Source organism: Cherax quadricarinatus, chromosome 17 (genome assembly GCF_038502225.1).
Source record: "Cherax quadricarinatus isolate ZL_2023a chromosome 17, ASM3850222v1, whole genome shotgun sequence".
NCBI classification, from domain to species: Eukaryota; Metazoa; Arthropoda; class Malacostraca; order Decapoda; family Parastacidae; genus Cherax; species Cherax quadricarinatus.
In genome coordinates, this window is record NC_091308.1 from 50,460,440 (window position 1) to 50,476,920 (window position 16,481).

Consider the following 16,481-nt stretch of genomic DNA (forward strand, 5'->3'; position numbering starts at 1 on the left):
AGCTGGTGATTGATGTAAGCAGAGCAGCTGGCATTTCTTCTCTTGGATAAGTGAATGTCAGTGTACAGTCGTCTGCATATGCATGTGATTCTGGGATGAGATGAAGAAGGTCGTTGAAGTAGACATTCCATAACAGTGGACCCAGCACGCTTCCTTGTGGAACGCTTGCCCCAATAGGATGCCTTGCTGATTCCGTTCCATTGAGGACTACACTTAGAGATCTACCATGAAGGTAATCACTGAGGAGACATAGCATAGAGCCTGCAATTCCCAGTGCTTGAAGTTTTGCTAAGAGGCCCTGGTGCCACACCCGGTCGAAAGCTCCAGCAATGTCCAGTGCTACCACACAGCTGACTTTGGATTCATCCGGTGACTGGTGCCACTTAGTGAAAAGGTTTAACAACAGATCAGCAGCAGAGTAGCCTTTCCTGAAGCCATATTGACGATCACAAAGTAGTGAGTGATAGTCAAAAAACTCTGTCATTTGTCTTGAGATTATTGTCTCAAGGATCTTACCAGTGATTGACAGGAGTGACACTGGTCTGTAGTTGCTGATTTCTGCTCTGCTCTTCTTTTTGTGAACAGGGACTACATTTGCCTCTTTCCATAGAGAGGGCCATTTACATAGTACTAGGCAGTGCTGAAAGATGCGAGTTAGAGGTGCTGCTAGCTGATCTGCACATCTTCTCAGCAATCTTGGGCTCAACTTGTCTGGGCCCACAGCCTTTTCTTGGTCAAGCAGTTTAAGAAGGAATTGCACCTCCTCCTGCCTTATTGTCACCACTGACAGTTTTGACACAGTTCTTGCAGTTAGCCAAGGAGGGTCCCTTGCTGGATCAGGAACTTGCATTTTGGTAGCAAAGTGTTCAGCAAAGAGGTCCGCCTTCTCTTGGCTACTAGTCGAGGTGGTCCCATCCTGTCGATTTAGAGGTGGAATGAGTTCATCAGGCAGATAACCTTGTCTGTCCTTGACCAGGGACCACCAGGTCTTGGAGCCTACCCTACCTGATGCTAGCTTTCTTTTAGTGTCCACCTCCCATTTAGCAATGGCCCACTGTTGAAAGTCACCCATATGTCTACAGGCTTGCCTGTGCAAGTTCCTATTATAGGTGGTAGGATGTCTCTTATATCTTCGCCATGCTTTGTACTTAGCAGTAGCAGCCTCTCTACAATGAAAGCCAAACCAAGGCTGATCCGTAGGCTTTGTCACATGTTGCCGGTGAGGAATGTGTTCTTGTTGTAGATTAAGGATGTGTCCAGTGAAGGCTTTCACTTAGTTGTCAACATCCCCTTGGAGAAGAGCATTCCAATCGGTGGTGGCGAGCTCAGAGCGAAGGGCTGGCCAATTACCTCTTTCCCATAGCCAAGTTGTGCGTGTGGACTCCTCACCTTGTTCTGTTGGGACCTTAAGTGTTGTAAAAACAGCCTTGTGGTCAGACGATCCAACATAGTCGAGGGGTTGACAAGTGGCTATGCCTTCTCTCTTGCTCTCGCTCGCTCTCGCTCTCGCTCTCTCTCGCTCTCGCTCTCTCACTCTCGCTCTCTCTCTCTCTCTCTCTCACTCTCGCTCTCTTGCTCTCGCTTCTCCCACTCGCTTCTCTCACTCTCGCTTCTCTCACTCTCGCTTCTCTCTCTCTCTCTCACTTCTCTCTTGCTTCTCTCTCTCGCTTCTCTCTCTCGCTTCTCTCTCTCGCTTCTCTCTCTCGCTTCTCTCTCTCGCTTCTCTCTCTCGCTTCTCTCTCTCTCGCTTCTCTCTCTCGCTTCTCTCTCTCTCGCTTCTCTCTCTCTCGCTTCTCTCTCTCGCTTCTCTCTCTCTCGCTTCTCTCTCTCGCTTCTCTCTCTCTCGCTTCTCTCTCTCTCTCGCTTCTCTCTCTCTCGCTTCTCTCTCTCTCGCTTCTCTCTCTCTCGCTTCTCTCTCTCTCGCTTCTCTCTCTCTCGCTTCTCTCTCTCGCTTCTCTCTCTCGCTTCTCTCTCTCTCGCTTCTCTCTCTCGCTTCTCTCTCTCTCTCTCGCTTCTCTCTCTCTCGCTTCTCTCTCTCTCGCTTCTCTCTCTCGCTTCTCTCTCTCTCGCTTCTCTCTCTCTCTCTCTCGCTTCTCTCTCTCTCGCTTCTCTCTCTCTCGCTTCTCTCTCTCTCTCTCTCTCTCTCTCGCTTCTCTCTCTCTCTCTCTCTCTCTCTCTCGCTTCTCTCTCTCTCGCTTCTCTCTCTCTCGCTTCTCTCTCTCTCTCTCGCTTCTCTCTCTCTCTCTCGCTTCTCTCTCTCTCGCTTCTCTCTCTCGCTTCTCTCTCTCTCTCTCGCTTCTCTCTCTCTCGCTTCTCTCTCTCTCTCTCTCTCTCTCGCTTCTCTCTCTCTCTCTCTCGCTTCTCTCTCTCGCTTCTCTCTCTCTCGCTTCTCTCTCTCTCGCTTCTCTCTCTCTCGCTTCTCTCTCTCTCGCTTCTCTCTCTCGCTTCTCTCTCTCGCTTCTCTCTCTCTCTCGCTTCTCTCTCTCTCTCTCGCTTCTCTCTCTCTCGCTTCTCTCTCTCGCTTCTCTCTCTCTCTCGCTTCTCTCTCTCTCGCTTCTCTCTCTCTCGCTTCTCTCTCTCGCTTCTCTCTCTCTCTTCTCTCTCTCTCTCGCTTCTCTCTCTCTCTCGCTTCTCTCTCTCTCGCTTCTCTCTCTCTCTCGCTTCTCTCTCTCGCTTCTCTCTCTCTCTCGCTTCTCTCTCTCTCTCGCTTCTCTCTCTCGCTTCTCTCTCTCTCTCCCTTCTCTCTCTCTCTCGCTTCTCTCTCTCTCGCTTCTCTCTCTCTCTCTCTCTCTCTCTTCTCTCTCTCGCTTCTCTCTCTCTCTCTCTCTCTCTCGCTTCTCTCTCTCTCGCTTCTCTCTCTCGCTTCTCTCTCTCTCTCTCGCTTCTCTCTCTCTCGCTTCTCTCTCTCTCGCTTCTCTCTCTCGCTTCTCTCTCTCTCTCTCGCTTCTCTCTCTCTCGCTTCTCTCTCTCGCTTCTCTCTCTCTCTCTCGCTTCTCTCTCTCTCGCTTCTCTCTCTCGCTTCTCTCTCTCTCGCTTCTCTCTCTCTCGCTTCTCTCTCGCTGCTCTCTCTCGCTTCTCTCTCTCGCTTCTCTCTTTCTCGCTTCTCTCTCACTCTCGCTTCTCTCTCTCTCGCTTCTCTCTCTCTCGCTTCTCTCGCTTCTCCCTCTCGCTTCTCTCTCTCGCTTCTCTCTCTCTCTCTCACTCTCGCTTCTCTCTCTCGCTTCTCTCTCTCTCGCTTCTCTCACACTCGCTTCTCTCACACTCGCTTCTCTCTCTCGCTTCTCTCACTCTCGCTTCTCTCTCTCACTCTCGCTTCTCTCTCTCACTCTCGCTTCTCTCTCTCACTCTCGCTTCTCTCTCTCACTCTCGCTTCTCTCTCTCACTCTCGCTTCTCTCTCTCACTCTCGCTTCTCTCTCTCACTCTCGCTTCTCTCTCTCTCGCTTCTCTCTCTCTCGCTTCTCTCTCTCGCTTCTCTCTCTCTCTCTCGCTTCTCTCTCTCTCGCTTCTCTCTCTCGCTTCTCTCTCTCGCTTCTCTCTCTCGCTTCTCTCTCTCTCTCGCTTCTCTCTCTCTCTCTCGCTTCTCTCTCTCTCGCTTCTCTCTCTCTCGCTTCTCTCTCTCACTCTCGCTTCTCTCACTCTCGCTTCTCTCTCACTCTCGCTTCTCTCTCACTCTCACTTCTCTCTCTCACTCTCGCTTCTCTCTCTCACTCTCGCTTCTCTCTCTCTCTCTCTCACACACATACATTCACTCACTACCTACCTACCTAGAACAGAACAAGCTTATGAACTACAACCAGCATGGATTCATGGAAGGCAAATCCTGTGTCACAAACCTACTGGAGTTGTATGACAAGGTAAATGAAGAATGACACGAGAGAGAGGAGTAGGTAGGTTGCATTTTCTTGGACTGCAAGAAGGCCTTTGACACAGTTCCTCACAAGAGATTAGTGCAAATGCTAGAGGATTGGGCACATACAACAGGAAAGGCACTGCAATGGATGAAAGAATATCTGACAGGGAGGCAACAACGAGTCATGGTACGTGACGAGGTATCAGTGGGCGCCTGTGACAAGCAGGGTTCCACAGGGGTCAGTCCTAGGACCAGTACTATTTTTGGTATATATGAATGCCTTGGTGGAAGGGATAGACTCAGAAGTGTCTTGTTTGCAGATGCTGTGAAGTTAATGAGGAGAATTAAATTAGATGAGGACCAGGCAGGACTAAAGAGAAATCTAGACAGGCTGGAAGCTTGGTCCAGTAACTGGTTCCTTGAATTTAACCCCGCCAAATGCAAAGTTATGAAGATTGGGGAAGGGCAAACAAGACCACAGACAGTATAGGCTAGGTGACCAAAGATTGCAAACTCACTCAAGGAGAAGGATTTATGGGTGAGTATAATACTGAGCACATCTCCTGAAGCACACATCAACCAGATAACTGCTGCAGTATATGGGCGCCTGGCAAACCTGAGAATAGCGGTCCGATACCTCAGTAAGGAATTGTTCAAGACTCTGTACATCGTGTATGTCAGGCCCATACTGGAGTATGCAGCACCAGTTTGGAACCCACACCTGGTCAAGTATGTCAAGAAATTAGAGAAAGTATAAAGGTGTGCAGCAAGACTAGTCCCAGACCTATGGGGCATGTCCTATGAGGAGAGGTTAAGGGAAATTAAACTGATGACACTGGAGGACAGGAGAGATTGGGAAGGATATGATAACGACACACAAAATACCGAGAGAAATCGACAAGGTGGACAGAGACAGGATGCTCCAGAGATGGGACACAGCAACAAGGGGTCACTGTTGGAAGCTGAAGACTCAGATGAATCACAGGGATGTTAGGAAGTATTTCTTCAGTCACAGAGTTGTCAGGAAGTGGAATAGTCTGGGAAGTGGTGTAGGATCCATACATAGCTTTAAGAAGAGGTTTGTTAAAGCTCATGGAGCAGGAAGAGTGACCTAGTAGCAACTAGTGAAGTTGCAGGCCAGGAGCTGTGTCTTGACCCCTGAAACCACAACTAGCTGAGTACATCTAGGTGAGTGTACACACACACACTCATTTATTATTTAGTTTTACTTTAATTTAGTTATTTTTATTTGTTTACAGAGGCCATTTCCACCGAGGCAGAGTGACCCCAAAAAAAGAAAAAAAACACTTTCATAACGTTTTTACATTAAGTAATTTATACAGAAGGGGTTACTATCATTTTGTGAGAGGTGACTAAAATCCCCTTGCTGCCAGAATGAGAAGGGGCTTGAACTGTGGTTCTGAGATTAACAGGTCCATCACTTATAATAAAAGTTTCACAGAAAGCACTTGTGTGTATGTCTGTGACCCCCCCTCCCCTGTCCACCTTTGTTTATTCATTTATGATTTAAATTGAGTTATATGTAATATAATAGTATGCTGTACTATAGGCATTGACGAGTAATAATTTTCATTGAGTTTTTATTTATTTTTGGTTTGTAACCATTCTTGTAGACTTTTTTTTTACGCATGCAAGATCAAGGAATTCATTAATTTTGGACCATGACAAATTCTGACACATACTGAGAGTCCATAACTTTGGTTAATATTGACCCTGTTGAGAAGTTGTCTGTGTATAGTTGAGAGTTAATGCACATTATTTCCTGCAGATGTCCCTGGGTCGGAGCAAGAAGATCTGTTCCTGCGCAAGCTCCGGCAGTGTTGCGTGGGTTTCGATTTCCTCGACCCGGTGGCCGACCTGAAAGGAAAAGAAATGAAACGTAGCACATTGAATGAACTGGTAGACTACATCACAGCTGGTAGAGGAGTCTTAACTGAGCCTGTTTATCCAGAGATAATCCGAATGGTATGTTAACTTTTTAAGTTGAAGTTTGTTTGGGTCCTAGTTGCTGTGAATTATTTTTATTTTATAAAGCCTATTATAGGCACCTGAAGTCATAGATGAGTGGAATATTGTATTGAATGTTTTCTATGCATAGACTAAACTTGTATAAATAATTATTTTTTTTGGAGTTTCAGAACAAATTAAAATGGTGAAAGAGTGTGAGGAATTTTTTAAATCAATCATCACTGTTTCCAGTGTGAAGTATTGACCAAAATCCTTGCTGCAAGTAAAAGAAAATTAATTGAACTTGTACTTTATTCATTTTTTTTTTTAAGAGATGTGTATTTTAGATAGCAGAAAAACAGATCAGTGACAGTTCATACTTAGTTGGTTTTGAATTAGCTGTGTAAATTTATGCTAGCATGAATGAAATCTACAAGCAGTAGTGTAAACATACAGTTAAACACTGAGAGTATAGTTGTTGAGAGTGTGTGTGAGGAGAACACTACCACACTATGATGCCTGGGCATATGTTCAGCTAATTATTACTCTGTATTGGTTACATGACAGAAAACATGACTATTTTGAGAATGCTTAGCAGTGTTGATTCTAAAGAATGTGAATGTTAGGAACTTGTTTTAGATCAAAATTAAAGTGGGAAGGTTAAAAAAAAGTTTATTTGCAGTGGAGAGATAGGAATGATGTGTGTATTAATGAATTTGAGAAAGAATAATAATTCTTCTAGAGTAGATAAAGGTATAACTGGCAAGAACAATCAAATAAGAAAAATTCATGATATTTCTTGATTTAATCTTGAGCATGACTTGTTTGCAACACTCATCTTCTCTTCCAATACTTCATACTTCAAATCTCTCTTTCTCTGTAATCTATGCAGTTGTCTTTTTTCTGAATCTTTTCTCCCACATGTATCTATTAGTTAAGGTAATCCTCTAGGGTATATAAAGAAGAAAATTAAAAGTGAATATAGGAAACAGTAAGATGATGAAGATAAAATAATTAGGTGATGGAAGATTGGATATCAGATTGGAGGGAGAAAGTATGAAGGAGGTGAATATATTCAGATATTTAGAAGTGGACGTTTCGACAGATGGGTCTTTGAAAGATGTGAATCATAGAATTGATGAGGGGAAAAAGGTGAGTGGTGCACTGACGGGTCTGTGGAGACGAACTTTGTCCATGGAAGCAATGAGGGAAATGTATGAGAGTATAGTTATACCAACACTCTTATATGGGTGTGAAGCATGGGTGGTGAATGTTGCAACAAGATGAAAGCTGGAGGCAGTGGAGATGTCGTGTCTGAGGGTGTTACAAAAAACGCGATTTCTAATAAGCATAGAGATCTTCAGTGAATACTAGAAAGGACTGCCCTTCTAGCATCCAGCCTGTTACTGGGTTTTCGTAACAAGTAGTCAGTATCCTGGTCCAATTATCCATTAGAATTCAATAAGAATTATTAGTGCTTCAGGATTACAACTGGTAGGCTACTAACTGGAGAAATTAAAATTTAATAAATTTATTAATAACAAAGTCTAGAGGTATAAGATCAAAGTAAATTAAATTAATCATTTTAATATAATATAGGATACAAGTTGCTACACTTCTCTCGTGTACAGTAGTATTGTGCTGAAGGCATATATCACATTTATACATCTTAAGTACTGTCTGGTACATTAACATTTAATAAGATATTACAAATATGTACAAGTAAGTTTGTGTGTATGTGTGTAAGTGCTCTAAGTAGTTCGCTATGTCTCAAAACTCAACTAGACTTAACTAGTGACTGACTAAGTCCTCACATTAACTAACTTCTTGACCACCTGGCAATCAGAACAGCTTGCTTGAACAATAAAACGACTGCTAAGCCCAATAACAATATAACAAGCAACTGCGACACAGAATCAGGATCAAGGAGAGAATATAACAACACTAAGTAGGACCATCAGCAGATCCTCCACAAAAGTCACAAAACTCCCATACTACTGAATCTAAGTTCAGCATAAGTGGTAAACATCAACTGTACCAGTGAACATCATACCTTCACTACACAACCTTATTATTTAATAAGTTTTTCATGGGTTTTCAACCAACATATTTTACTGTGTAAGTATAGCTGGGTAGGTACTATTCAAGACAGGGGAATGTACAGTTAGTATAAATATGGGGTAATGATAATACCCAAGAAGGTAGGCAGTGTGAGTACTATTACAACATTGCATGATGGCTGCACTCATCACGGTATAGCCACCAAGCATTTCACACATCACTCTTGAGCCCATCATAAATTATAGCACAAAGGGTCAGAGAAGTTCTGAGTGCAGATCAAATTACAGTTGCTATTTTTCAGTTGCTTGCTGCTAAATTCATATTTTTGGGGATTATGTAATCCAGAGGTCTACCGTACTCTGCAACCTACACAATTGTTTAGTCCAAACAAAATTATTATTCAATTGGATTTAATAATTCCAAAGCAGGTATAACCATCTCCAAGGCAAATGATTCCCCCCTCCACCCCCCTCCCTCCCTCCCCCCCTCCCTCTCCTCTTATTTCTCTCCCTCCCCTCTCTTCTCCCCCCCTCCTTTCAAATGGTACTGTGAAAATACTCAATAACTTCTCTACAGTAGAAACTGACCTCTCAAACAATATTGCAGTCTCTCAGACTAACATCACTAACCATCTTGGAACCAAATACAAGTACCATCCGACTTCCGACTGAGCTTGGTTCCAAGCTGCAAGTCGAACCTTAGAAAATTGCGTACATACTGAGCAGGACGTAATGCCAAACCTTTGCTATATAAAGTACCTACATAGCATACTATGTTACTTTTTACTAAATATTTTACTACTGTATATGCTGCCAGATGTATGTTAATTTTTACTAAATATTTTACTACTGTATATGCTGCCAGATGTATGTTACTTTTTATTAAATACAGTGGAACCTCTACTTATGAGTGCATCCACGTATGAGTTTTTCCAGATACGAGCAGTCACTCGGTTTATTTTTTGCTTCCAGACACAAGCGAAATTTCCAGATGTGAGTGGGCCTTGAGGGAGGTTCCGTAATGCTGGTGAGGGGCTCTTGCTCTTGATCTAGGGAATTGGGTCTCATTTGTTTGTTGGACTATCTTATTGAAACTTGGGCAATGTATGGTGGTATGCAGGTAATGGGAACAAGCCCATTATCTGTCTTAGTGCTGGGGGTAATGACATTGGGAAGGGCAGGAGAGAGGAGCTGCTGGATAAGTACAGGTCAGCCATAGAAGTAGTTAGGTCTAAGGAAGGGATCCCAGTCATATGTAGCATTTTGCCTAGAAAGGGAGTGGGCAATGAATGGGTGTCTAGGGCAATTGGTATAAATTGCTGGCTAGACAGGTACTGCAAGGAACTTGCAATCCCATTCATTGATAACTGGGACCTATTCTTTGGCAAATGTGATATGTATGCAAGGGATGGGGTTCATATCTCTGGGGATGGAGTGGTTGCATTAGCCAATTCAATTGAGAGGGTAATTGATGACTTGTCTAGGAATTTAAACTGATAGATTATAGAGGTATGGGATACCTCAGGGATATGTTTAAAAGACAACATTCAAAATAAAGTTGCTAGTAATGGCAAATCAATTGATCAACAAACAAAGAGAGATAGTAGAGGGCAACGAGTGACTAGCTCCCTTAAGGTTTACTATACAAATAGTAGGAGTCTAAGAAATAAGATAGATGAGCTAAGATTACTTGCAAGTGTAGGTACTATAGATATTATTGGTATAACAGAGACCTGGTTCAACCTGAAAGATAGAGAAATGCCTTATGAATGCAACATACAGGGTTATAAACTATTCCACACTGATAGGGTCAACAGGAAGGGTGGTGGTGTGGCGATGTATGTCAGAGAAAATTTAAATTGTTGTCTTAGACATGATATAAAATTAGAAACATCGAACACAGAATCTGTTTGGCTACAGTTTCTCGAGGGACGTGACAAATTAATTTTGGGTGTGATTTATAGGCCCCCAAACCTTGATACGGAGGGCAGTAAGCTGTTATGGGACGAAATTCATAAGGCATCTAGATATGAAAATGTTGTGATAATGGGAGATTTTAACTTTAGACAAATTGATTAGAACAACATGACAGGAAATCTTGAGTCTAGTGACTTTCTTGATACGGTTCAGGATTGCTTTTTAGAACAAGTTGCGACAGAACCAACTAGAGGCAACCATCTGCTTGACTTGGTTCTTGCCAACAAAGATTCACTAACCATACCCCGGCCAAGATTGAACCCGTGGTCAGAGAGTCTCAAAACTCCAGCCCGTCGCGACAGGCTGGAGTTTTGAGACTCTCTGACCGCGGGTTCAATCCCGGCCGGGGTATGGTTTGTTTGCAGTCGTGTCATTACGATTTCGTGAGTCATAAAGATTCACTAATTAATAATCTTGAGGTTAATGATGAGCTTGGGGAAAGTGATCACAAATCACTTAGTTTCAATATATCATGGAATTACCCAGATAACTGCAATCAAATCTCTGTCCCAGATTTTCGCTTGGCCGACTTCATGGGACTGAAAAATTACCTGGGTGGGCTAAATTGGGATGTACTGACTATGGGTCAGGTAGGTGATCCTGGTTGCCAATATGACGTTTTTCAGAGCATAGTTAGAGCTGCCCAGACAACTTTTGTTCCGAGTAGGGAAATAAGATCTAACAAAAATGATCCCAAATGGATGAACAATAGATTAAAACATCGCATTGGTCAAAAGAGAGGCATATATAGGCATATCAAAAGAGGGGATGGGCAGTTAAGAAATCAATATATTCAATTAAAGAGAGAAATAAAGAAAGGAATATGAAAAGCAAAAAGGGATTATGAGGCTAAGGTCACAAGGGATTCAAAGACTAACCCAAAAGGGTTCTTTCAGGTATACAGAAGTAAGATTAGGGACAAGATTGGCCCACTTAAAAGTAACTCTGGTCAGATCACTAACAGTGATAAGAATGTGTGTGAAATTCTAAATACCTACTTCCTCTCAGTTTTCACCCAGGAAAATACTAGCGATATTCCTGAAATAATAGATTATGTAGAACAGAATGATGATAAACTATGTACAATTGCGGTAACTAGTGACATGGTCCTCAGACAAATAGAGAAACTAAAACCTAACAAATCCCCATGCCCTGATGAACTGTTTGCAAGGGTGTTAAAAGAATGTAAAGAGGAACTTAGCATACCTTTGGCTAATCTTTTTAATGTATCACTACAAACTGGCATAGTGCCTGATAAGTAGAAAATGGCAAATGTAATTCCTATTTACAAGGCAGGTGACAGGTCCTGGGCTTCAAACTATAGACCAATAAGCCTTATCTCCATAGTGGGAAAATTTATGGAATCAATAATTGCCAAAGCAATTCGTAGCCATCTTGACAGGCACAGATTGATTAATAAATCTCAACACGGTTTTACAAAGGGGCATTCCTGTCTTACGAATTTACTAACTTTTTTCACTAAGGTGTTTGAGGAGGTAGATCATGGTAATGAATATGATATTGTGTACTATATGGACTTCAGTAAGGCTTTCGATAGAGTTCCACATCAGAGGCTACTGAGGAAACTTAAGGCACACGGAATAGGAGAATTTTTTCCCTGGGTAGAGGCATGGCTGACAAATAGACAACAGAGAGTTTGCATAAATGGGGAGAAATTAGAATGGGAGCACGTCACAAGCGGTGTTCCTCGGGTCAGTGTTTGGCCCGTTGTTGTTCACAATTTACATAAACGACATAGATGAGGGAATAAATAGCGACATAAGCAAATTTGCTGATGACTCCAAAATAGGCCGTCCAATTCATTCTAATAAGGACACTAAAGCACTCCAGGATAATTTGAATCGACTGATGCAATGGCCGGAGAAGTGGAAGATGCAGTTTAATATTGACAGATGCAAAGTTCTAAATGTTGGACAGTTAAATAACTGTGCCACATATAAACTAAATGTAGATCTTAGTACTACTGATTGCGAAAAGGATTTAGGAGTTCTGGTTAGCAGTAATCTAAAACCAAGACAACAGTGCATTAGTGTTTGCAATAAAGCTAACAGAATTCTTGGCTTCATAACTATAAGTATAAATAATAGAAGTCCTCAGGTTGTCTTTCAACTTTATATATCCTTGGTTAGGCCTCATTTAGATTATGCTGCTCAGTTCTGGTCACCGTATTACAGAATGGATATAAATGCTCTGGAAAACGTACAGAGGAGGATGACAAAGATGATCCCATGTATCAGAAATCTTCCCTGTGAGGATAGACTGAGGGCCCTGAATCTGCACTCTCTCGAAAGGCGTAGAATTAGGGGGGATATGATCGAGGTGTATGAATGGAAAACAGGAATAAATAAAGGGGATGTAAATAGCGTGCTGAAAATTTCCAGCCAAGACAGGACTCGCAGCAGTGGTTTCAAGGTGGAAAAATTTAGATTCAGGAAGGATATAAGAAAGCACTGGTTTGGTAATGGAATTGCGGATGAGTGGAACAAACTCCCAAGTACAGTTATTCAGGCTAAAACATTGTGTAGTTTTAAAAATAGGTTACATAAATACATGAGTGGGTGTGAGTTGGACCTGACTAGCTTGTGCTGCTGGGTCTGGTGCAGTGCTCCATCCTTGAGTTTAGGTGACCAGACTGGGTGGGTCATTGGGCTAATCCGAGGGGGGAGGGGGACATGGACCTGCTTCGCATGGGTCAGTAGGCCTGTTGCAGTGTTCCTTCTTTCTTATGTTGTTCTTATGATGCTTCTTCATGTACATGAAAATAGAAAGAAATTGGACCATAAATAACAGAGTTCACTTCTCAGCCATTGCTGCCTCTTAGTGGTATATTTTTGTATGGTTTTTATGGTTGTATTCTTGTTTTTTTGATCTCATTTGATAAATTGGAAGATATATTAGAGAAATAAATATGATTTTGATTGCTTTCACAAAGAAAAGTACCTTGAAATTGAGCTCAAAGCAGAAATGTTTGATTTTTGCTGATGTTCAAGAGTAAACAAATGACATTACTGTCTAATGTGTGTCCAACTGGCCAGTCTAATATTCAGTCATGAATGGGTTGATATTATTTTTATAATTATTACAATAATGCAGTAGTCTGCATAACAGTAAATCTTCTGTTTTTTGTGTGAATAAAAATTCCAAATGGTAAGCAAGAGTTATTATCACAATACGTACATACTAATTAATAATAACAGCATGTAATAATAATATGTATAATATAATAATATAATAATAGAGAGAGTTAGAGCTAAGGAAGGGGTAGCAGTAATGTTGAAGGATCAGTTATGGAAGGAGAAAAGAGAATATGAATGTGTAAATTCAAGGATTATGGGGATTAAAGTAAAGGTTGGATGCGAAAAGTGGGTCATAATAAGCGTGTATGCACCTGGAGAAGAGAGGAATGTAGAGGATAGAGAGAGATTTTGGGAGATGTTAAGTGAATGTATAGGAACCTTTGAACCAAGTGAGAGAGTAATTGTGGTAGGGGACCTGAATGCTAAAGTAGGAGAAACTTTTAGAGAGGGTGTGGTAGGTAAGTTTGGGGTGCCAGGTGTAAATGATAATGGGAGCCCTTTGAACTTTGTATAGAAAGGGGTTTAGTTATAGGTAATACATACTTTAAGAGAAAGAGGATAAATAAGTATACAAAATATGATGTAGTGCGATATGACAGTAATTTGTTGGATTATGTATTGGTAGATAAAAGACTTGTGTAGATTTCAGGATGTACATATTTATATAGGGGTCACAGATATATCAGATCACTTTTAGTTGCAGCTACAGTGAGAGTAAAAGGTAGATGGGATACAAGGAGAATAGAAGCATCAGGGAAGAGAGAGGTGAAGGTTTATAAACTAAAAGAGGAGGCAGTTTATTAACACACTGGCCGATTCCCACCAAAGCAGGGTGGCCCGAAAAAGAAAAACTTTCACCATCATTCACTCCATCACTGTCTTGCCAGAAGGGTGCTTTACACTACAGTTTTTAAACTGCAACATTAACACCCCTCCTTCAGAGTGCAGGCACTGTACTTCCCATCTCCAGGACTCAAGTCCGGCATGCCGGTTTCCCTGAATCCCTTCATAAATGTTACTTTGCTCACACTCCAACAGCCTGTCAAGTATTAAAAACCATTTGTCTCCATTCACTCCTATCAAACACGCTCGCGCATGCCTGCTGGAAGTCCAAGCCCCTCGCACGCAAAACCTCCTTTACCCCCTCCCTCCAACCTTTCCTAGGCCGACCCCTACCCCGCCTTCCTTCCACTACAGACTGATACACTCTTGAAGTCATTCTGTTTCGCTCCATTCTCTCTACATGTCCTAACCACCTCAACAACCCTTCCTCAGCCCTCTGGACAACAGTTTTGGTAATCCCGCACCTTCTCCTAACTTCCAAACTGCGAATTCTCTGCATTATATTCACACCACACATTGCCCTCAGACATGACATCTCCACTGCCTCCAGCCTTCTCCTCACTGCAACATTCATCACCCATGCTTCACACCCATATAAGAGCGTTGGTAAAACTATACTCTCATACATTCCCCTGTTTGCCTCCAAGGACAAAGTTCTTCGTCTCCACAGACTCCTAAGTGCACCGCTCACCCTTTTCCCCTCATCAATTCTGTGATTCACCTCATCTTTCATAGACCCATCCGCTGACATGTCCACTCCCAAATATCTGAATACATTCACCTCCTCCATACTCTCTCCCTCCAATCTGATATCCAATCTTTCATCACCTAATCTTTTTGTTATCCTCATAACCTTACTCTTTCCTGTATTCACTTTTAATTTTCTTCTTTTGCATACCCTACCAAATTCATCCACCAACCTCTGCAACTTCTCTTCAGAATCTCCCAAGAGCACAGTGTCATCAGCAAAGAGCAAATGTGACACCTCCCATTTTGTGATTCTTTATCTTTTAACCCCACGCCTCTTGCCAAGACCCTCGCATTTACTTCTCTTACAACCCCATCTATAAATATATTAAACAACCACGGTGACATCACACATCCTTGTCTAAGGCCTACTTTTACTGGGAAATAATCTCCCTCTTTCCTACATACTCTAACTTGAGCCTCAGTATCCTCGTAAAAACTCTTCACTGCTTTCAGTAACCTACCTCCTTCACCATACACCTGCAACATCTGCCACATTGCCCCCCTATCCACCCTGTCATATGCCTTTTCCAAATCCATAAATGCCACAAAAACCTCTTTAGCCTTATCTAAATACTGTTCACTTATATGTTTCACTGTAAACACCTGGTCCACACACCCCTACCTTTCCTAAAGCCTCCTTGTTCATCTGCTATCCTATTCTCCATCTTACTCTTAATTCTTTCAATAATAACTCTACCAGTCTACTCTACAAATACGTACTCTGTAGTTGTTAGAAATTATTAAATTCAATGAACAAGGTATGTCGATGTTAATAATATGGCTCTGGCCCACAATGTAGGTAGCCGGTCGGTATAGCCCAGGCAGGCTACACCTACCGGCTACCTACACTGACTTCCTACAAATAAATACTACTCACCTCTCTTCCTATATTAACCCTTTCAGGGTCCATCCCGTAGATCTACGGCTTTACGTTCAGGGTCCAAACCGTAGATCTACGTCATGAGCTCAGCTCACTCTGATAAACTGTGAGTGGTAAATTTGGGCCTAGATATGAGAGAATACATCTATGTGGTATGTGTGCACCACATAAAATAAATTCTGCAGCACACTGTGTATAACGAGAGAAAAAAACTGAGACCCTGATTTTCGATTAAAACAGCGACTTTGCAGTGTTTTTTCGTATGTTTTTTATAGTTGTATTTGTGATTTCTTGGTCTCATTTGATAGAATGGAAGACATATTGCAGAAATAGAGATAATTTTGATTGGTTTTAGCACTGGAAATGGCTTGAAACTGAGCTCAAAGTGGCGGAAATGTGAAATTTTTACCGATGTTCAAGAGTAAGCAAACGATCTCACACGTCTAATACACGCCAGCTGGTGGGTCTAATATACATTCACAAATGTGGTGATGATATTTGTACAATTATTACAATATTGCATAACAGTAAATCTTCTGTTTTTTGGTGTGAATAAAAATTCATTGTGAATAAAAAATAAAAATGGAATTTATTTGTAAAGCCTCAAAACATAACTAATGAACAGAGGAAATGTTAGTTTAGTGCCAGGAATACTTACATAGTTTATTCTGGACCCTATTTTGAAATTCGTATATTTTGAACTTTGTGTTAAATTGGCCAAATTACCAATTTCCGGTCACTTTATTTTGTAGTTGAAACAGTTGACTTGGCGATTTCTTGTGCTCAATCGATAGAATAGAAGTAATACTAGTGAAATAGCTAAGAATTTGGTCGACTGGAATAATGTAATTGGCCTAAAATGGGAGTGAAAGTCAGCAAAATCGCCGATTCGTAAATATCACTGACACATCAAAATTCGCGAGAGCATAATTTCGTCAATTTTCCATCACAAAAAGATTCACTTCCATTTCATAAGAAAAAATAACAAATTTTTTTTTTTAACCCCTTCAGGGTCCAAGGCCAAAATCTGAAGTGGTGCTCCAGTGTCCAAGAA

General features: G+C 41.8%; 1 protein-coding gene across 1 annotated transcript in view; it reads left to right on the forward strand.

Moving 5' to 3' along the window:
* The window catches only part of wdb (serine/threonine-protein phosphatase regulatory subunit widerborst), a gene marked incomplete at its 3' end in the record, with an annotated part of 203,504 nt that overhangs the window by 47,603 nt on the left and 139,420 nt on the right, over window positions 1-16,481 (forward strand). Inside the window, 1 exon segment of the mRNA XM_070085990.1 lies at window positions 5,641-5,837. Coding sequence (XP_069942091.1) covers window positions 5,641-5,837 — 197 coding nt within the window.